The 20,374-nt window shown below is 57.2% G+C and overlaps 2 protein-coding genes across 4 annotated transcripts in view; both read right to left on the bottom strand.

Moving 5' to 3' along the window:
* RHOT2 (ras homolog family member T2) lies at positions 1,358-13,534 on the bottom strand. 3 transcript variants are annotated; one of them, XM_021411388.1, is made up of 19 exons: positions 13,385-13,533; positions 13,063-13,121; positions 12,175-12,256; positions 12,011-12,054; positions 10,357-10,410; positions 9,979-10,031; positions 9,333-9,441; positions 8,784-8,885; positions 8,186-8,284; positions 7,962-8,070; positions 7,566-7,686; positions 6,707-6,791; positions 5,599-5,744; positions 5,394-5,494; positions 5,192-5,322; positions 4,695-4,775; positions 4,403-4,525; positions 3,959-4,161; positions 1,358-2,763 (listed from the first exon to the last, which is right to left on the bottom strand). In XM_021411388.1, exons 1-19 carry the CDS (start codon positions 13,419-13,421, stop codon positions 2,646-2,648), a joined length of 1,857 nt encoding a protein of 618 aa, XP_021267063.1. In that variant the 5' UTR covers positions 13,422-13,533; the 3' UTR covers positions 1,358-2,645. The 3 variants fall into 3 exon arrangements, with proteins under 3 accessions (XP_021267063.1, XP_021267064.1, XP_021267065.1); XM_021411389.1 differs by having other exon boundaries at positions 13,063-13,116; positions 13,385-13,480; XM_021411390.1 differs by lacking the exon at positions 6,707-6,791 and having other exon boundaries at positions 5,655-5,744; positions 13,385-13,534.
* The window catches only part of WDR90 (WD repeat domain 90), a gene marked incomplete at its 5' end in the record, with an annotated part of 28,716 nt that continues 21,981 nt past the window's right edge, over positions 13,640-20,374 (bottom strand). Inside the window, 9 exons of the mRNA XM_021411776.1 lie at positions 13,640-13,940; positions 14,725-14,809; positions 15,392-15,511; positions 16,722-16,865; positions 17,803-17,933; positions 18,364-18,544; positions 18,743-18,865; positions 19,430-19,601; positions 20,109-20,223. Of these exons, the coding sequence (XP_021267451.1) occupies positions 13,783-13,940; positions 14,725-14,809; positions 15,392-15,511; positions 16,722-16,865; positions 17,803-17,933; positions 18,364-18,544; positions 18,743-18,865; positions 19,430-19,601; positions 20,109-20,223 (1,229 nt within the window). The remainder of the gene's footprint in view (positions 13,941-14,724; positions 14,810-15,391; positions 15,512-16,721; positions 16,866-17,802; positions 17,934-18,363; positions 18,545-18,742; positions 18,866-19,429; positions 19,602-20,108; positions 20,224-20,374) is intronic.

Below are 20,374 nucleotides of genomic sequence, written 5' to 3'. Positions count from 1 at the left end.
ATCCCAGCATGGGTACCAGCATCCCAGCACGGGTACCAGCATCCCAGCACGGGTACCAGCATCCCAGCATGGATACCAGCATCCCAGCACAGGTACCAGCATCCCAGCATGGGTACCAGCATCCCAGCATGGGTACCAGCATCCCAGCATGGGTACCAGCATCCCAGTATGGATACCAGCATCCCAGTACGGGTACCAGCATCCCAGCACAGGTACCAGCATCCCAGCCTGGGTACCAGCATCCCAGCACGGGTACCAGCATCCCAGCATGGGTACCAGCATCCCAGTGCTGGTACAGGTACAGGTATGTGCATCCCAGTGTGAGAACCCGCATCCCAGTATGTTACGGGCATCCCAGTGTGGGTATCTTTTTATTGGAACCTGCATCCTGATATGAGGATCTGCATCCTGGTATGGAAACCTGCATCTCAGTGCAGCTATGTGCATCCTGGTATGTGCATCCCAGTGCTAGAACAAGCATCCTGGTATGAGCACGTGAATCCCAGTACCAGGATCTGCATTATTGTTCAGGAACCTGCATCCTGGTATGGAAATGTGCAGCATGGTCTGGTGTCTGCATTCTGGTATGGGTCCATGCATCCCGGTACAGGAACCTGCATCCTGGTACAAGTACCTGCATCCCAGTATGTGTCCCAGCAACCCAGAACAGGACCATGAATCCCAACAGAACTATGCCCACCCTTGTAAGGGAACCTGAATCCTGCTGCAGGTAATAGCACAAACCCAATATGGGTTCCAGCATCCCAGCACCACGTAGATGCTGCATCTGGCCCAGCTGCCTGCCAGATGATCCATCCCCATCCCCCCCCCACCTGGGGACCCTGCTCTGCCCTGAAGGGATCCCTCCCGTCAGCCCCATCCAATCCCTGAGCGTGGGCAGCATCTCCCCGGGACCTCATCCTATGGGAGAGATGCTCTGTGGGGTTTAGCTGTCCCTGGGGCCACACTGTAAGGCCCTGGAGAGGTGCTGGGAAAATCCCTTTCCCGCACTGAGACCGCGTTCCTGGTGCCCAGCGCCTGCGATGGAGCCTGCAGAGACAGAAATAGCCGAGGGAAAAGCTGCCACCAGGAAATGGGAGCAGGGAGGGAGGTGGCACAGCGCTGAGCGCTGCACCGTGCTGGAGAGCAGGGCCAGGGCCTCATCCCCCAGAGCCAGGCTTCAGTTTGTACCCCAAATCCCCAGAACTGTCCCCAGATGGGTGGGCACCCCCTGCCCTCAGGGTTCCTCTATGCTGTGGGGACCCTTCATCCCGCAGCAAAGGAACACCCCCCCACACCCCACCCCAGGCTGCGCACAGCTCTGGCCAAGGGACAGCTCAGTGGAGGACACGGGGTGTGAAGGGAAAGTGTGTAAAAATTTATTTGATTGTAGAGAACAAACCTAAAACAGCACGGCTGCAGCAGGCCCGGAGCGCTGCGGGGTGCAGGGTCACCCCTGTGCCCCAGGGCTCTGCCCCACAGATGCACTCCTGGGAGGCAGCGGGACGGAGCGGGAATGGAAAGCACAAGGACACGGCCCCATGGGTACCAGTGGAGAACCCCAGGCTGGCAAAAGCACCTCTGGACAGGGACAGCGCTGGGGACGGTGCCAGCATGGCAGGATGCATCCCACAAATGGTGGCTTCTCCAACCCCTTGCTGGCTCCAGGCCACAGGAAAAGTTTAAATAGACAAAGGGACAGAGAAGCAGCGGCGCTGCCCCGAGCTGCCTGCAAATAAGCCTACCCTGAGTGTAGCCTAAGAGCTAGTGTCACTTATTTCACCAGGAGCCCCCCCGGGGCACAGCAGAAGGGGGTTGGGAGGCTGGAGTAGGGGTGAGTAGAGCGTGGAGCTCCCAGGGAGCAGCACGGGCTGGCATCGCCCTTTGGGATGCTGAGAACAGGGGCAGTCCCAAATTCATGCTGGCTGAAATGCCAACGGGCCAGAGCCAGGCATGGGAGGGAAACAGCTTCCAGTCGTACCAGGAGGTGCAATGTTCTGGCCAGGCACCCACAGAGGGGACAGCAGGACAAGGGCCATGTACTGGCACGTGGCACCGACTCAGTGATGGCACTGCCAGGCAAAGGCCTGCGTCCTCAGCCTGTGGAGTGCTCTCTGGCACTGGGAATACTGGTTGTGGGGAGGATGGGACACAGAGGCAGGCAGGGGAGGAGGGCAAATGGGCCAAGATTGAGGTGGGATGGTATTGGGAAACAAGGACTTGAGATGGGAGCGTGACTTAAGGGGCTCCAGGGGTGTCACCCTGCAGAACTGAGGGCCCCAGCACAGCCCCCTGCAGAAGGGACGTGCCTAACCCATGGGCAGATAAACACTCGTGTTTGAACATAAAAACAAACATTAAAAAACCATTAACAGAATAAAAGAAGGGAGCGATCCCTTTGGCTTCCAGGGAGGAGGCCCCCCCCAGCTGCCGCGCAGGCAAGGTGCCCGGGGGCCAGCGGGGTGAGGCTGGCTGGTGCCAAGGATCCATCCTGCTGGTGCTGGGAACTCTGGCTTCTCTGGTCCTGTAATTGAGGCTGGGGGAGGGAGATTTCCCACCAGGGACCAGCGGGTAGAGGGCCCTCATGGGGCATCGCTCAGGACGGGGAGCCGGTGGCACAGGGAGGACGGGGCGGAGAGCAGCTCTCACTTGTTCTTGGCCAGCACGCGGTACAGCGCAAACCCCACCAGGGCGGTCACTGCGGCCCCCAGGGCCACCCGGAGCCAGAAGGACGCGGCTCCCAGCTCCACGGCGTTCAGGTGGCTGCAAGGGAAGAGAGAAGAGATGGGTGAGCGATGTCCAAACGCCGATTGGGATGGCTTGCTGCAGCTCCAGGGGATAAACCCCACCCAAAGGTGCTGGTGCAGCACCGGGCGCCGTGAGGCTCCTGGCCCCGCACGCCGAGCGCCCGCCACGCGGCATCACCATCAAGCCCAGTGACGGCTGGTGGAAGGGGAGGCAGGCTTCACCCTCCCACAGCCCTGAAATAGCACACCAACATCTAAATAATTAGTACAAGCAAGGAGGTACTCATCTTCCTTTCTAGGTCAGGCTGCTTTTACAGCTCCAAGTGCAGAACCGGGCGCAGCGATGCCACCACAGGGGTGTGAAAATGGGCAGCACCCGTGGCAATGTGACCTGGGGCCAGTGAGGGAAGGGCCCTGTGCCCTCTGATCATACACATTCCCTTCCTCAACATGTGTCCTGCATCACCGTGCTCCTCTCCGAGGAGAAAAGACGTATCCATTATTCATTCTCCACTAAATCGGGGGGAGAGCAGCCAATCCCCGGCCCTCCGTTACGCTGTTATTTATTTATACCAAATACCCTAAGATATATAAAGAATATTTAAATTTTAATACGGCAGGGGGGGGGGGAAAAAAAAAAAAAAGCGTCGGCTCTAAAAATAAAGTTGTTTATTGAAAAAGCTAAAGGGAAAACCACTCACTGGTTGGTAATCCCATCCTGTCCTCCAACGCACCCGCACGCTCTCCTGGAAAGGGCAGAGCCCCCACCGAGCTGCCCAGCCCCTTCCAGGAGCAGCTCCTTCCCAAAGCCACCTGAGTTTCCTGCTTCTCTCATCTCTTTTGCAGCCTGATCCACCTGATCAGGAAGGAAATAGCCACGACCTCCTCCCCGCAGGCGCTGGCACACTAGGCTGGCTACTCACCTTTCAGCATTTTTTTTTTTTTAAATCTATCTCAGCCATCAAACACAAAGATCCTGCCACCAAAGCTTATCCAATAAATCTGCCAGAGGGCTGTGCAAGGCAGAAGACAGTCGAGTCCCCTTCACCCTCTCAGATCAGGGAAAAAAGTGGCCCTTTTGTTCCCATCAATCACGTAAGCAGATGATACTGAGAGCTTGGGAGAAACTATGGGGAATGCAAGGAGGGCGAGCTGCAGCCTCCTGCCCTCAGCCCCCAGCTGACAGCCCCCTCCACGGCACGGATACTAACGGGAACGTGGCGGCGGTGGCCAGCTTGGTGTAGATGGCGGTGCTGGGTGGGCCCTGGCTGTGGCAGGAGAAGAGGAATGGTGGTGGGAGGCAGTGCTTGTAGCAGAACTCGGCGGGGGACAGCCCGGGCTGCTGGCTCGCTTCTGGCAGGTCTGTCTTGGAGGCCACAAAAACGCAGGGGATCTGGCTGTCCATGTAGTGTTGCTGCAGGCAGAGGAAGAAGGTGCGGGGTGAATAACAGGCCACTGCCCTGTGGGTCTCCAGGGAGGGAATCACAAGGGTTCCCCAGCCAGGAAGGGACCAAGGAAGGAGGGCTCGGCCAGCACCAGTGCTTCCTGGAGGCGTGGGCTCAAGCTGCAGGGCAGGGAAGGCTGCTCCTACACCCTCCTAGGAAATGCCGGGCTGCCACTCGAAGGCTGATGTCCCCCAGAGTGCCTGCACTCACCTTATAAATGCTGGCACAGTAGCTGAAGGATTTGGGGTCGCTCAGGTCATATATCAAGCAGGCAACATCGCAGGCTGCGTCTGACGGCGTTGAGAACTTTGTCTCAGCACTGACCTCGTGCAGCTGGAGCAGGAAAGGAAGGGACAGGGGGCACAGCACTGCGATGAGGAGATGAGGCTGGGTCTCATAGGGGTGCTGCGATGGTGCAGCATGGGTGGACACAGCCCAGCCCCGCTGCCTGCTGCTGTGTCCAGGCAGATGTAGCAGCAATGTCCCCCTCTCCCTGACTTACTATAAGGTACTTTTCCTGGCCGTTGACCTGCACAGTATTGATCGTGTAGAGAGATGGCTGTCCTGGGTTCTCCCTCTGGGCCTGCCATGGATGAGAACACTGTCTCAGACAGCAGGGAGCAGGGAGAGTGCTCGGGGGAGGGAGAGCACTTCACGCTGCTCCGATCCCCGCAGTCTAACAGCCACTGCCCTTGAAAGCCAGCCAGAGTCTGCCACAAGACAAGGGCTGTTAGCAACGAGCAGGGAAAAATCAGCATCACCTTGGTCAGATAAGGAAAGGAACAGCCTCTCCAAATCCTTGGGACAAGCAGAGGGAGGGGACCCACAGCCTTACGCTTTTGCATAAGGGGCAAAGAGCCACGGCGCAGAGGGGTGGTACAAAGCCCCGAGCTGGGACACTGGGTCTGGCCAGGGCAGGGAGGTGCTGGCACGCAGCGGATTGCTCAGCGGCCTCAAGCTCTGCCTCCTGCTCCACCAGAGAGGGGAGCAGCCACTCACCGCGAGGCTCCTGCCGAGGAAGGCCTGCAGGAAGGCAGACTTGCCTGCGCCCCTGGCTCCCAGCACCTTGCATAGGAAGACGTTTCTCTGAGTCTGGCCTTTCTCGAGGTCAATCCTCTTCTCCCGGGTCACTGGCAGGAGAGAGGGCGGGTGAGCGCGAGGAGGACACCAAGCTGCCAAGGAGGTGAGGGCACGGCTGTACCTGTGAGGGCCTGCGTCTGGGAGTCCTGCTCCGAGAGGATGGGGTAGCCCAGGTAGCCGAGGCATTCCAGGCACTGCCGCACATCCAGGTAGGCTACAAGCCTAGAGATAGACAGAGAGCACCGGGAAGCCGGTCAGGGGGACGCCGACAAGGTCAGCAAGCACTACGTGATGGACTAATGGCGTGGGAGAGGGACTGAGCTTACGTCCACTGGCAGAGAAATCCATGCAGGGAAAGCAGGCCTTTATCAGTGGTGCATACCGTGTTGTAGAGCTCAGGGCCCCAGGGCATGCAGGGGAAGACGCTGAAGAAGTTCTGCAGCTCTGCGGGAGAGAGGGCACCATCCTGGTCCTGCCAAAAGAAGTGGGAGTCAGCAGCTGAGGCAGCACACAGCCTACATGCACACCGCAGCTCTCTACAGCCACACCAAGCGCTGTCAGGGTCCAGACAGGGGTCCTGGCATGCTGCAGCCACCTCATTTCCTGCTGCAGAATGACAAAGGGATCTTTGCAATAGCAGACATCAATTGCAAGCAAGGCCAGAGCTGCGTGACTGTGCAGAGCCTGAACCCCAGGGACTCCTGTCAGTGTGCATCCAACAGGCACTGCCAGAGGGGGTTCTGTTCTACGGCCAAAACTGGAGCCAGCACCAACCCTGCCACCGGGAAGGACCTGTTCACATGCACCCTGCAGCCCTGAGCTGCTAGCCCTGCCACGCTGCAGGGAAACCAGCCCGAGGTCTGCAAGCAGCTGCTGAGCCCTCCAGACAACCACGTGCCAACACAGCACCTTCAGGGTAGCATGCCCCAGGGCCACACCACAGAGGATCTGCCAGCATCTGGGCACACAGAGACATGTTTTGACTCAGTGCCGCAGCTCCCATGGAGCCACCATTCCCCAGATGCATACCAACACGTAAATGATTAGATCAGATGCATGCAGATCCAGCACATCCCCTTCTCTCACTCTCCAAAGAGCCAGAGTATGGCTCAAATTAGTTGCTTTCTTTCTCTCTCTGCAGCCCAGCATCCTTTCCACAGGGCTGCCAGCTGTGTGGACACTTTGCTTAGTGTGGCTGCAGGCCAGCAGCTCTGACCACTTTCCCTGTCACCCTGTGTGCTACAGTCACTGTGCAGGGGGTGATGCCAGTTTGACGTTATCTCAGATCCTGAAGGTCCACACTTTACTATGTGCCCTTTGGACAAGGGTGGCAAACCCAGTCCCCATGGTTCTGATGTGCTGCTGCAGTCAGGTACCTGCAGCTCACCACGACCAGCAAAGCCTCAGCAAGAAGCTACACCATGCACTGCACACCTTGTCATGCTTCTCGAAGAGCCGCTGCAGGAACTGGTAGCCCAGGTGGTTGAGCTCCGTCGAGCAGCCAGGGGGCAGGCGGAACCTGCCAGGAGAGACCCAAGTGAGCAGCTCCAACACCTCCTTGAGCCCTGAATGAAGGGCAGCGTGTCAGCGGGTCCTCTGCAAAGCCACATCTCAGCCAGAGCACACGGCTCCCCAGTGCCTCCCTGCCCAAGGCCGGTGGTTGTCCCTAGGCCTGGCTGTTCCCTGGCTTTAGGGAGAAGGCGTTGTGTGAAGCAGGCTCCCCTCAGTACATCTGCACTGCCCAGCACATCGGGAGCTGACGAGGCCTTTGCTCAGCCTCACACTCAGGGCTGCAGAAGGGCACAGCACTAGACCCGGTGCTTTCCATCAGCACAGGCCCTGCTGCCTTCCCCTGTTGCCTGCTCTCTGGGGAGAAGACGAGGCAGCTCACAGCCAAAGCCTTTCATTACTGCCAGATCACCATCACCAGGGTGGCAGGGAGCAGAAAAGACAGCAGCTGCAGAATCAGCCAGGAAAGCTATGCTGACTGCTCACGGCTCCTGACAGCTCAGCTCAGGCAGGGAAAGAACAGCCATCAAAAATCCCTTGTTGATGTCAAGGCAAGTCAGGGACAAGCCAACAGCACAGACAACAGCTTCAAGGCCTTCACATTGTTGCTAACCCCCTGTTCCCAGCTCGTGACCATAGGGAAAGGTGAGGAGCATGAACACAACCATAAGCTCAGAGCGCAGATTCAGCCTCAGCTGAGCAATGCAGCAGATGCTGCGGTACTGAGTTGTACACCACGGGCTTGTCACACCCTGCCTGCCCCACTCCATGCCAGGATACGCACTGTGGGTACAGATAGTCATCTGTCAGCTCCAGCTCGTCATCGTAGCCAAAGCGGCGAAGGATAGTCCACGTGGTCTCATGGCGGCCCCTCTGGATGAAGAGTGTGTTGAGGAAGAGGAAGCCTGTGGGGGAAGAGATCAGGCAGCTCAGACACTGGGGGCCAGACATGGACTCAGACTCAGGGATCAAGGACTCTCAGAACTATGCAACCACTGGGAAAACAGGATGCTTGGACAGAGAGCTTTACACGGCTGCAGCTTTGATGAGAGGGACTAATTAGGCCTGGATCGAGAGCCAGGAAGCTCAGCATGAGGACAGGGCCCCTTTGCAATATGCTGAAGGAGGTGGATCCATCCATTCCATGCAGCGAAGGAGAAGAGAGTCCCTGTGCTGTTACCATTTAACGTCAGGCCATTGTCCTGCACTCCATCCGTAGTGTTCTTCCACACAACCATCTTCACATCCTCCAAGGCCTGGGGAGCCAGCGGGTTTCCAAAGCAGGACTTCTACCTCCCGAGAGAAAGAAGAGCATCATGACCCAGCACACGGACAGCAGAACCCTCTGTCTCACCGGCATCCAAAAAGGACCAGGAGATACTGCAGCTCCACAGCCAACCCTACCTGAAAGTAGTTGAGTTCATCATCACTGAGGATCTGGTTATTATCTTGGTCTGAGAGGTTGAATATCCGAGTCAGCGCTCGTGAACACGCAGGTCTCAGCTGCAAGGGACAGACCATGGTAAGAAAACCAGGACACTACGTTCTGTGTGGCTCTTCCTTCTACTTCCCAACCCCCCCAGGCACAGATCCCTTCCTGCAGTGGCTGGGAGCATGGTTCAGGTAGGCCAGTGCCACAGCCGTGCTGGAGCTGGAGTCAGAAGCACAGCAGCCCACAGGGAAAGTTTCCCCTTGGACACTTCCCACCACACAGTCTGGAGCATGAGGGCTCCTGTCAGAACATGCCCTTGGTCTCTGCAGATATCTCTGGTCAGTATACACTCATCTGGCTGCACTCAGCAGGGAGAGCTGGGTCTTTTCTCCTCTGTTGGCTCCCCACAGGGGTACTGCTTTTCCCTTCTTCTAGCTACTTTGGCCCAAACTCTCCACATCCTTCCCAGGGGTAAAGGCACAGCACAAGGCACGGCACCAGCCTGGAGCTCTGTGACCCCACAGGTGTGACGGGCAGGGACTCCTCCAGGAGCTGCGAGCAGCTTCCTACCTGCTTCTCCTCCGGGTCATAGAGGGGTGCAGTGGGATGCAGCACAGCTTTCTGGGCATAGTAGAAGAGCTCAGAGATGTTCTTGAGGTTCTTGGCTGAGCACTGTGGATTGAAAGGAAGACACTGCTATGAGTGGGTGACGGGCTTGTGACAGTGGGCAGAAGGAGAATGACAGGAGCTCTTCAAGCCACAAAGTAATGCATCAAAGCACAGAGCAATCATTGCCCACCATCAGGAAAAAAACAAAAGGGGAACCTGGTCACACTCAGGCTTTGCTGTGCCCACTCCGCAGGCCCAGAGCCAACATAGGCTGTGTGCAGCTCCAACACTATGTATGGCTAGACTGGGCAGACACCAAAACCCGTTCTTGGTAAGAAAAGCAAAGCACAGAAAGCATAAATCACAGGTCCTCAAGGCCCAGACTGAGACAGTTCCACAGAGCAACACCAACAGGGCAGATCCCCACAAACATGAAGGCTCCCCTGGCTCACATCAGACACGTGCTGCTACCCCTCACAGAGGCTTTTCAGAAACACTCAGGTCCCTCACCTCCACACAGGTCTCAATCTCCGAGAACTGGTTCATGATGGGCAGGATGACTTCCATCGAGCTCCCCATCTGCAAGTCAGACTTGTTTCCAACCAAAATAATGGGGATCCTGGGGGTGAAAGGTGGCAAGTCAGAGAGCACGAGTGGGGCTACCCCTCCACCAGCCTCAGCTGGGCTCCAGCTGTACATGCTGCAGTGCAGCTGCGCCGGGGAGCCTCCCCGCCTTCCTCTGCAAGGTCCAGAACAGCTTTCCTGCTTCCTACGGCTGGGAGCATCCATCTGGAGAAACAGACTGCCTGATCCCGCTTACACTTTCACCCAGCAACAATATGTTCAGGAGCTTTTAATCCAACACAGCAGCCTTCTGCCTAAGAGATCCACACGCAGCCTATGGCTTCTGTGCTCACATTCTCCCTTAGCAGCCTCCTCTTCCCGCCCTGCCAGTGAGACACTAAGGTGGGAGGGGAGGGGGGAAACCTTCCCCCATGACCCTCTGACTCAGCTAGACCCACAACGGAGAAAAGCCTCCACGTTCTTCTGCAAGTGGTCTAGCAAGTGGTCTGGCTCAATCTGAGCAACCTCCGCAGGAAACAAAGGCAGTGAGGGCCCCGCAACCTCCAGAATCACCCAATCCTGCCCGCAGTACCTGGCACCCTTTTCAGCTCCCCCGTTCACCATGGGGATCCATTTTGTGCGAATCTGAAAGGCAAGCACAGAGAAAGACCTGTGAGAGCAGGCTGGGAAGGGAGAGGCAGCTCCCAGCACACACGACATGGCTGTCAGCAGGGCCCTGCAGCCATCTGCTCCCCAGCATTCCCCCGCACCAGCAGGCAGAGCATACCCAGGGATGCTGCATGCCAGCAGAAGGATGTGACAGGCCTGTTGCCTCCAGCACAGGCGGACAATTGCCAGCGTGGGAGCACGCCCAGGCTGTGCTCAGCCTGCCTCTGCTTGCAGGAGTCCCAAACCCCAAAACCTCTGGAGAGCTGGGGGCATTTCAAGGCTCCCACAGGGGACAAGTTACCTTCTCAATCGTGGCTTCCTTGGTGACATCATATACCACGCAGACCACGTTGGCCTGCAAGAGAGAAGCAGAAAGGGGGTGAGCAGAATTCCTAGCGCTCCCACGGCAGCAGGGAAGCTTTCCAAGCCCAGGCAGCTCCAGCCCCAAACACTGCCACTGCGCCTGCACTAAAACCCAGCAGCTGTAGATAAGAATGCATGAGCAGTACACACAAAAACAGAACATGCATGCTGCCTGCAGGCTCCTCAGGAGCTGGACAACATCAGCTATAACCTCAGTTGCCTCGTGCCAGCACACAGGATCTCCCTTCTCAGCTCTTGGCACAGCACAGGTGTTTTTCTTCCCCAAACTGGCAGGCAGCACGTGGCAGCTTCCACTTCTGCTCCTCCCTGGATCTAAGGCTTCCGTAGGAGAGGGGAGGGCACAAGTGTGGCCATGCCAGCTACATGACTCAAGGCCTTATCAAGCCAGGCAGGGTGGCGGCAGCACACAGAGCTGCTCAGCCCAAGCCTAAGGGCATGGCAAAGGCAGAGGAGCCCTTTGATCACAGTATCTCACTGCTGCCAAACCCAAGCTCTGCAGTGGGATGCCAAGAGGGCAGCCTCATTTCTCTGCTTCAGGCCATATCCCACTGCCACCAGCACGCCCATCACCATGCTGTGCCTTCCCAAGCGATGCTCTTGGGGTGCCACCCCTGTGCCAGGCAGCTAGGGTCCCCTTCTCCATTTCACTGCGCACGGGAACCACTCCTTCCCCTCTCTGCAGTTGGCACCCTGACTCCCCACTTCCACACACACAGTGGTCTTGCAGCTGCCGACCTCCCCTCCCCAGCCCCACACAGACAGCGCTGACACTAACACTTTATTTGAAGCAGACAGGAGGGATCACTGGCCCTTTCAGGGGAGAGTTTAGTGCTAATCCCAGGGATGCACAAGGGTTTAGGCAGGATTTCCTGGAGCCGTTTTAAGCATCTGGACATGCCTCCCGCCTCAGTAGAGGGAGCAGGAACCCCATGCCCCCAGCCCACCTCCTCAGCTGTTAGATGCCAAGGTGGAGCAATAGAATAGTTTTGCTGATGCGAGATGCACAGAGGAGAGATAGCTTTGTTACAAACGATCAAGAGATCCTCTCCCTGATAAGAGTCAACGTTAATCCCAAAGTGAGGGAGAGCAGCAGGGCTGGTTGGATGGATTTTTTTTCTCCTCCCTGCCCAGTGTGCCCCAGGGCTCCGGCTCCCAAACCACCACCTCCGTGTCACAGCTTCATCAGACAGCCACAGGGACTTCGTGCAAGGAGCAGAGGGTCTCATCCACAGCTGCTGCTCCCCTCCATCTGCTGGGAACATCCCAGGGCCAGGAGCACACCACGTGCTCTGCAGCCTCCTCCACCTACCGGTCAGCAGTGAGCTGCCCCCTGCTGCTCTCCTTCTGGAGGCTCCCCAGAGGGCCAGGACAAGCCCTACAACAGCTTACAATGCAAAGGAGGATTAAACAAACTGCTAAACAAACTGCTAGCGTTAATCTGCAGATAACCAACTGCCTGCACATCTCTGGGTGGCTAATGGGAAGAGAGAGCAGTCACATGCCACATACAGGCTGCAGGGCAGTGGCAGCGCAGCTTTCTGCCCTGCAATGCCCCCTCCAGCCCCGCTCACCTTAGCAATCTCCTCCTGCAGCTCATCCTCAGTCTGCTCTGACTCTAGAAGGGGAGAAGAGCTGTCACCACCCTGTCAGTGCCTGCTGCAGTAGGAACACCCTTCCTGCTCACTGCAGGTGGGCAAGGAGAAGAGGCCAGCAGGGAACAAGGGGACAGTCCCACCTGAGTAGTCCACAATGTGTGTGGGGACCTTTTCGGGTGTGACATCAGCCGGGATCGTGATCTCCTCCGCACGAGGTGGCACCTGCAAAGCGAGCAGACCGTGTTCCACTGCGTGGACCAGCCAGTCAGACCAAGCAATGGAGAGGATGGGTGATGGGGCACTCAGATCTCAATGGGACTGCTGCCTAGGCAGGGTGACTCCTGCCCACGGATAGCTCCCTGCCTGCTGGGAGCTGCAGCAGGCTGATGCGTGCTATAGTCTGCTCCTCACAAAGTGAAACTTGACAGCCTCCCAGCTGCCACCCCTGCACTAAGTCCTCAAGTGCTCCCCTAGCTCCAGCCTGACCTCTGGGCAGCTGGAGACATGCTAAGCTGATTGTCTGGGCTTTGCTGTGAAACACAGAAAGGTGTTGGAAACCAGTTGTTCCTTTACAAGCTTATGCTTGCCAGTAAGCACTATCTGCCTGCAGGCATCAAGAGACCCCACTGGTGGAGCAGGGCAAATGTTCCCAAGCAGGGCAATGCCCCTTCTGCATCCAAGCTGCCATGGGACGGCAAGCCATCGAGTTAAGAGGCACGTAGGCAGACAGGAGGCCACGGTGACAGCCCTGCTCAGAGCGCCAGGCCCTGCTCCAGCCATGCAAGACAGCACGGGCGGCTCGACCCCTTCCAGGGGCTCCGCTGTGGTGCCACAATGAGGCTGCAAAGCCCCCTGAGAGCCTGCCCCAGCACACGGGGAGCAGCAGGGAACGCGGTCCTGGAGGAACAAGACGCAAATAGAGACAAGGCATTGACCGGGGCACGCAGAAAGCACCGCTTGGCCTCCGGACGCCTGGGGCTGGAGCCGGACAGAGCGGTGCCAGCGCTGCCCCGTAGCTCCGCGCTCACCTCCTCGGGGAACTCCTCTCCCACCAGAGCCATGATCAGAGACGTCTTCCCCACCTGGGCTAGGAAAGAAAGGGGCAACGTTGGCGCCGCACGGAGCCGCGCTGGGGAGCGGCACGCACCCGGGGCTCAGCGGCCGTTCCCGGCCCGATGCCGCAGGGCCCAGCAGAGGCCTGCGCCGCGCACCGAGCCCTCTGCACCCGCACCGCGGCGAACAACCAGCGCCACCGGCCGCGGCACCGCGGGGACCACACCACCAGGAGCCGAAGCCTCGTGCGGCCCAGCCCGGCCGCTCCTCCTCCCCGGCCCCGCTCGCCGCCCTTACCCTCCCCCAGCAGCAGGATCCGCACGTCCCGCTTCATGGCGGCACCGCCGCCGCTCCCGGGGCTGCCGCCGCCAGCGCCGCTTCCGGCCGCAACCAGCGAGCGGCGCGGGCAGAGCGGCGCGACCGTCACAGCGCCCCCTGCCGGTCGGAGGTGTTACCCAGCACTCCCCCTTCGCCTCGCGTTTCGTGGTTTTATTAGCAAAAAAAAAAAAAAAAAAAAAAAAAAAAAAAAAAAAAGGAAAAAAAAAAAAAAAAGAGGAAATCGCGCGACATAAATAAACACCACAGCAGTCTCGGAGAGTCCCACGCCCCACCGCAGGGGCTGCGGCCTAGGCGGGGGCTGAGCCGGGGTCTGGCGTGGAGCCGCAGCCCGGCCCGGGGCGCGGCCGCTCCGCGCCTCAGGCGGCCAGCAGCTCCCAGACGAGCACGGCGCTGTGCGAGGCCGTCAGTAAGCGGCGGCCGGCGGGGGCGAAGCGGCACAGGTGGACGGCGTCGTCGTGGCCAGCGTAGTCCTGGGGCAGGCCCGCCGGGCAGCGCTGCAGCCGGAGGAGCCGCTCTGCAGGGACAGACACACCAGGGTCAGCGGGCGCCCATCACATCCCCCCTTCAGCTTCGGTCACAACAACCCCGTGCTGGCTCCAGGCTGGAAGCTGCACGGAGGAAAAGCAGCTGGGAGGACCAGCAGCGCGCCCAGGCAGCCATGCAGGCCAACATGATCCTGGTTTGCATCAGGAACAGCACAGCCAGTATGACATGGGGGTGATCGCCCCTCTGTATTCAGCACCAGTGAGCACGCAGCTCGAGTGCTGTGTTCAGTTTTGAGCCCCTCACTGCAAGACAGCGAGGTCCTGGAGTGTGTCCAGAGATGGGCAGCGGAGCTGTGAGGGGGCAGGAGCACCAGTCTGATGAGAACAGCTGAGGGAAGGGGCTGGTTCATTCTGGAGGAGGCTCAGGGGACACTTTATTGCTCCTCTACAGCTGAAAGGAGCCCAAAAAGCCCCATGCTCCCACCTCTTACACAGGGTGGTTATTATCAGCTTGGATATTAGGAAACATTCCTTCTCAGAAAGAGTGGTGATGCAGTGGCACTGCTGCCCCAGGAGTGTTCCAGAACCATGGGGATGTGGCAGTGAGGGATGTGGTCAGTGGGCACGGTGGGGATGTCAGCAGTTGGCGTAGGTGACCTTCGTGGTCTTTTCCAACCTTACCGCTTTTATGATTTTTCCCTGCCTGACACTACCGTGCCCCAGAGCAGGGCAGCTACTTCACTCCCAGGGCTGTTTTCCCAGAACAATGCACCCGGGGGACAAGCAGAGCCCACAGCACCCTCTGGTACTCACCGCTGAAGCCGACAGCCATGAAGCGTGCTGCAGGAGACAGGCTCAGTGATGTGGCAAAGTATGGCAAGGAGATCTTCTCAACGACCTGTGCTCCAGCAAGAGAAGCACACCAACATCTCATAAACGAGCAGGCAGCAGAACAGCTGCCTAAGTGACACCTTCAGGAGGGTAAAGGGCTCCTTCTCCACGGGGAGGCTGACAGATGCACAACCTCCCTCCAAGCTCAAAAACCTGCCAAAGGCATCCACTTTCAAGAGGTGACATGACAATTTAGAGACTGTTAGTGCTCCCAAAAGCAAACACCTCCAGAAGCAGCATCAGTGACTGGCAGCCTGCCCAAAGGCCTGGGGCCAGAGCGGGGTTTGAGTGAAAAGCTGCCGCACTGCCCAGCTGCTTGCTCAACCCATTTCCCACCCTCAGGCTTGCATTACTTGCAGCCCTCGTTAACAAGAGGGAATACTGCACTGGGAGCTGACATTTGGGTCAAGACGGGGTCCCGCTCTCCCCCTGCAGAAAGAAGGGTTCGTCTGCAAGCTGCCAGCTTATCTTGCAGGCCATTTGAGGGAGATGAGGAGCACTGCTTCCCCTCCATCACTTTGAACACAGCCATCCAACAGCAGAGGAGCACACGCTGCCCGGGCATGGTGCACAGGGAGGGTACAAGTACCTGTTTCTTGCGCAGGCTGTAAAACAAGGCTTCCCTCTGCATCCCAAAGCCGACGTAGACCAGGGTACCGTGCTCCCAAGGGCAGAACGCAGCCAGGCTGGGTGGGAGGCTGCCAAGACCCTGGCAGGGGAAACCAAAAGGAACAAAACTGAGGCTATCTTCTCCAGCCCAACACAACACAGTGGCCAGCAAAGGAGAGCACAGAGGGATCCCAGCCATTGGGCTGTAGGTGTACAAGCACCAGAAAATTCATACGACAGAGGCTGTTTTCTCCCTCTCGCATTGCTATCTCAGCCGTGCTCACTGCGAAGAAGCAAGGAGCAACCACACACTGCCATGGAAACCTGGAGCACGTTGTTTACTGTCGCAGTAGCAGGACACACAGGGCTCCAACAGGCTGAATTTTCACCAGGGCATTATTCCTACATGGGCATGAAGGTTGGGCTGGATAATGGATTGATTTCAACACAAGCAAATAGAGCCCAGAAGACTGATCATTAGTATGGGATGCAAGATCAGTCCTTCCCAAATTCACTGTGGAGAGACCTGTAACAGCCTGGATGGTGCCTGGGCCTGGGGGCAGCAGGTGAGGCCTAGAAAAGCCCACCTTCCTCTTGCATGCCAGTGTCATGAGCACTAGGCGCCAACTCCACGTCCTGTCCCATACAGAACCCTTCCCTTTTCTAGCAACATCCTCCTGCTCAAATCCCTGACTTTGGCTGGTCTGCAGCCAAAGCGTTCGGCAAAGTACCAGAGACTCAGGGCTGGAGCAGGTGCATCTGGCTCTAGTAACAGTCACTGGGCTCCTGGTTCAGGACATTCACGCTCGTTGGGAGTGTCAATCAGCAGGATGCTCATCGTTAGGTCTCTCTTCTGCACGCTGCCTCTGCCGACTCCTGGCTGCGCTCAGTTTCACACAGCAGAGGAGTATCAGCTCTGTGAACGCTGTTTTTGTCTCTTTGTGCTCACAAAGGCAGTGCTTCCCAGTGGTTAGGCAGCACCATGCACAGCTCACGCTATCTGTCAGCACCTCCAAGGTGCATTACCAAGATATCCCATGAGCAGCAGGACCCATGAAGATCGCTTTCCTAAGCACACTCGCTGTTTGTAGCCATCCCTCTCAAAGCCTTGAGGCATCCCTCCCCTCCCGGGTGGCTGAAACAACACATGTAAACACACTGGACTGAGCTAAGACAGTTTCACGTGAGTTTGGATGGGGTTAGGATCCCTTAACATCCCATTTACAGACAGGGAGAGAGTGCTGAAGGGACTGGGGCTGCGCGGTGCCGAGACGGGGACATGAGCACGAGTGGGTGGGCAGCACGCTCACCTCGGGGCTGGCAGGAGCAGGGAAGCTAAGCCAGTCGAGGAGCTCACACTTATCCTTCAGCCAGTCGGAGGCCCAAACACTGACTCGCCGGTCCGAGCTGGCAGCCAGCCACAGCTCACCTCCTTCCACCCCAAAGTCATGGTACTACGGAAGACAAAAGTAGTGTTACGGCTCTTGCAGTGCAGAAGCTTTAAAGGAAGCTGCTAGCAAGAACTAGCAGAGGGCATGACTTCGTGGGAATACAAGGGATTAATGCCAGGATTAACCTCCTGGATTCTCTCATCTGAGCAGTGCTTAAAGTCATTTATCACAATAAAATAGGACAAAGAAGCAGAGGCAGCAGCACGCCCTGGGCTGAAAGCCCCAGCAGAAGAGGAGTGAGTGCCTGGCCGGAACAATACAGATCTCTTCCCCTGGACACCTCATCTGTGCATCTCCTAGGAGACTGCAGATACAGTACGTGTCCTTCACTTGAAGCAGAGGAAGACCTCTTAACTCTACAATCACCAGGAAAAACAGCTTTGCACCTTTCTGCAGATTTTAAAGTCAGAGAGCTTAGGCGAAGTTACTGTCATCTCAGGAAGTCGCACAAAGGAAAAAGAGACTCTCCGTGAAGAGAAATACAAAAGAGATGCTAAAAACACCCCACTGTTGCACTAGCAAGCCTTCCAGCTTCACAGGGGAACCCTACAAAGAGCCAGATACACACACAAGGCCAGGCTGCTAAGGAGTGAAGTGGGGAAATCACACCAAGGCTGTTACTGGGGGCAGCACGGGCCAACCCAGGCTGCCCTCAAGGGATGCTGCTCTCCGAGGGCCTGTGGTGCAGGCACACACATCCATGCACAGAGTGTCTGCAACAGCCACCAAAGTTGCCCACCCTCCCAGGCAACCTGCAATGCATGTGGCTTTCCTCCACTGAAGCTACCCCTAAAAAAACCCGAGAGAAGTTACTGGAAGTGCTGGGCCCAAAGCAGAGAGGGACAACCAACCCAGCCAGGCTGTTGCTCCCTCCCACAGTTGTGCAGAGACACAGGGAGCTCGCTCCCGCACAGCGCTGGGACACAGAGGCAGGTCTTACCTGCTTCCTGATGCACTGGAGGACGGTGATAGCGGAGCCTCTGTGGTCAGCCAGGATGCGGATGGTCATTCCGGTGCGAGGGCTGCTGACAGCCACCAGCCCATCCTTGCCCCCCGATAAGATCATTTCTCCTGTGGTCAAAGGAGAGAAGAGAATGGGATACTTCTTACAGGAGAAGAGTTCAATATCACGGGACAGCAGCATCCCAAAACACCTGAAAGGCTGGGAACATCTGAATTAAGAGCTGGGTGAGATAAGATGTCTCAGGGACACCCACTAAATCACATCCAAACAAGAGCCAATGCAGCTTGTAAACAGGAAGACAAAGAGGAGTATTTGCTGCATCCAAACCACTTGATTGTATCACTGCCAATAGATCTGCCAAAACCCATTTACCACGTGCTCTACTGACAGGTCTGCCAAAGCTCATTGGTATGAGCTCTCCCCGGGCCCAGCTTTTTGGGCAAGTTGCCGGAGGCAAGAGCTGTGCTTGGGTAACCCTGACAAAACCAAGCTGTACTCCCCAGGCAACATCCCCTCCGTTGCAACAAGCAACCTCACCGTCTGTGGAGTAGGCAATTGCTGTCAGTGCAGTGGCATGGGGGTGCATTTTCAGCTCCATCTCTGTCCTGGAAATGCTGAAGACACGGATGGTGCCATCACTGTACCCTGCCACTACATGCTGGCTCTCAGCTTCCCATCCAGTGCTGGGGTGGGGCTTCCAGGCCAGGCAGTGGCAGCTCTGCAAAGGGACCAGGGTAGAGACATGATGGCAGTGCAGACAGCAGGACTGTGTGCAGCAAATGCACTAAAGGCTCCACCTGCAAGCACTTCTTCAGCTTCAGGTTGGTCTGCGAGGATACAGCAGTCCTTGCAGTCCAAAGTAGTTAGACTGTGCCCCCTACCCAGACAAAAAGACTGAAGTGCCACAAGCAATTACCTGGTTCAGCACTTGAAACTGTACCACCAGCTCCATTCTGCCCAGGGACCAAACCCTCACGCTGCCATCTTCCCCACACGTGGCACAGTGAGTCTCGTCAGGACTGAAGGACACCTCGGTCACCTGCAGCAAGGAGGGAGATGGGGAACAGGGGCCCTACAAATGCCACAGCCTGCAGCACATCAGCTCCTCTGCCCCTCCCATCCCCCAGGACTCCTCCAAACGTGATGCCCCATATGTAAAGCAAAGAGAGCTGCTTAATTTTTGGGCTTAGAAGAAATCTGGGGCTGACAGCTAGGCTTGCAATGGAAATCAGTAAGCCTAACCACAAAGCTAGAACCAGGCACTACACAGCATAAATCTACGTGAAATATCTTCTACCAGCGGAAACCTTCTAGTTTAGACCTTCATGCTTTAGGCAAAGAAAACTCTCCATTACGGATGTCTAGCTAACAGCCTGCTTCCAGACATCGCAGCACACCAGAATTAAACCTGAGTGACTCTGCCAGCTGCATTTTCCACTCCAGCAGAAAGAACCACAGCTACTCACAGGCTGAGGCTGATAAAACACCTAAGGCTGGAGCAGCTGAGCGTGGGAATGCCTGGAGCACAGCCCCTTGGGCACGAGCATCACGCAGAACACCCGCTGCTCTGCACAGCAAAGTGCACCGTCCCTGTCCCTCAAACCTTGCTTTTGTGGCCACTGATGAGCCGGATGCTCGTGCTCTCCATCCAGTTGATGTACCACAGCGTTCCTGCAGTGGTGCCCACGATTCCCATTTCTAAAGAGTCATCGAAGGCCATGCTGACTATCGTCCCATCCAGGGTGATCTCATGTTCCAGCACGACCGAGCTAGGTCTGGAGGAAGGGAAGATCCAAGAGGGAACGGCTCAGCTGCTGGAACAGACACTGCCTCCTTTAAATGCAATTTTCTAGTATGCACAGTGATGTACTTGGAGATCAATAGTTCAGTGAGGGGCTCCTGAATGTTGAACAGTGACTGGTGTTGCATGGAGACCATTGTTGATAAGAGGGAAAGAAAACAGGATGCAGTAGCATAAGAGATGAATTCTTTTAAAGGAGTTTCTACCAGCAACTGACATAAACTCCACCCATTTCCAGTAGGTTGAGCTGTTTTTTAGCAACAATCCAATCAAAAGGCCCAGGCAGGAGGAGTCAGCAGTGAAGGGATGGAGAGGAGAAGCTAAGGATGAAGAGCGGCGGCGTGGCTGTAGGCAGAGCACACAGATCCACGAGAAGCCACCTTTCAGACAGCTCCTGGGGCTGCCAGATGAGGGGAACAGCACCTCAGGAGCACGGCACGAGGTGGGTGCAAGCAGAGCAGGCGCTGGGGCCCTGACCCACCTCCTGGCCTCGGGCCCCTTCAGCCTCAGCTCCCGCATGGCCCCCACTGCCCACAGGCGGATGCGCTTCGTGTTGCTGCCGCTCACCAGCTTGTTGCACCGGCACACCAGCACACCTGGGAGGCGAATGGAGGCACCCGTAAAGCCATGAAGAAACCCCTCGGCTCTCAGCCAACGCCCAGGCCACCAACTCATTGGGCAGGACAGGACGGGTCTGCAGCAGCCTGACACCTGCTGCTCTCACGGCCCAGTAGTAGCCCCCCCAGC

Source organism: Numida meleagris, chromosome 13, assembly GCF_002078875.1.
Source record: "Numida meleagris isolate 19003 breed g44 Domestic line chromosome 13, NumMel1.0, whole genome shotgun sequence".
Classification (NCBI taxonomy): domain Eukaryota; kingdom Metazoa; phylum Chordata; class Aves; order Galliformes; family Numididae; genus Numida; species Numida meleagris.
This window is presented reverse-complemented; position numbering and strand designations above follow the sequence as displayed.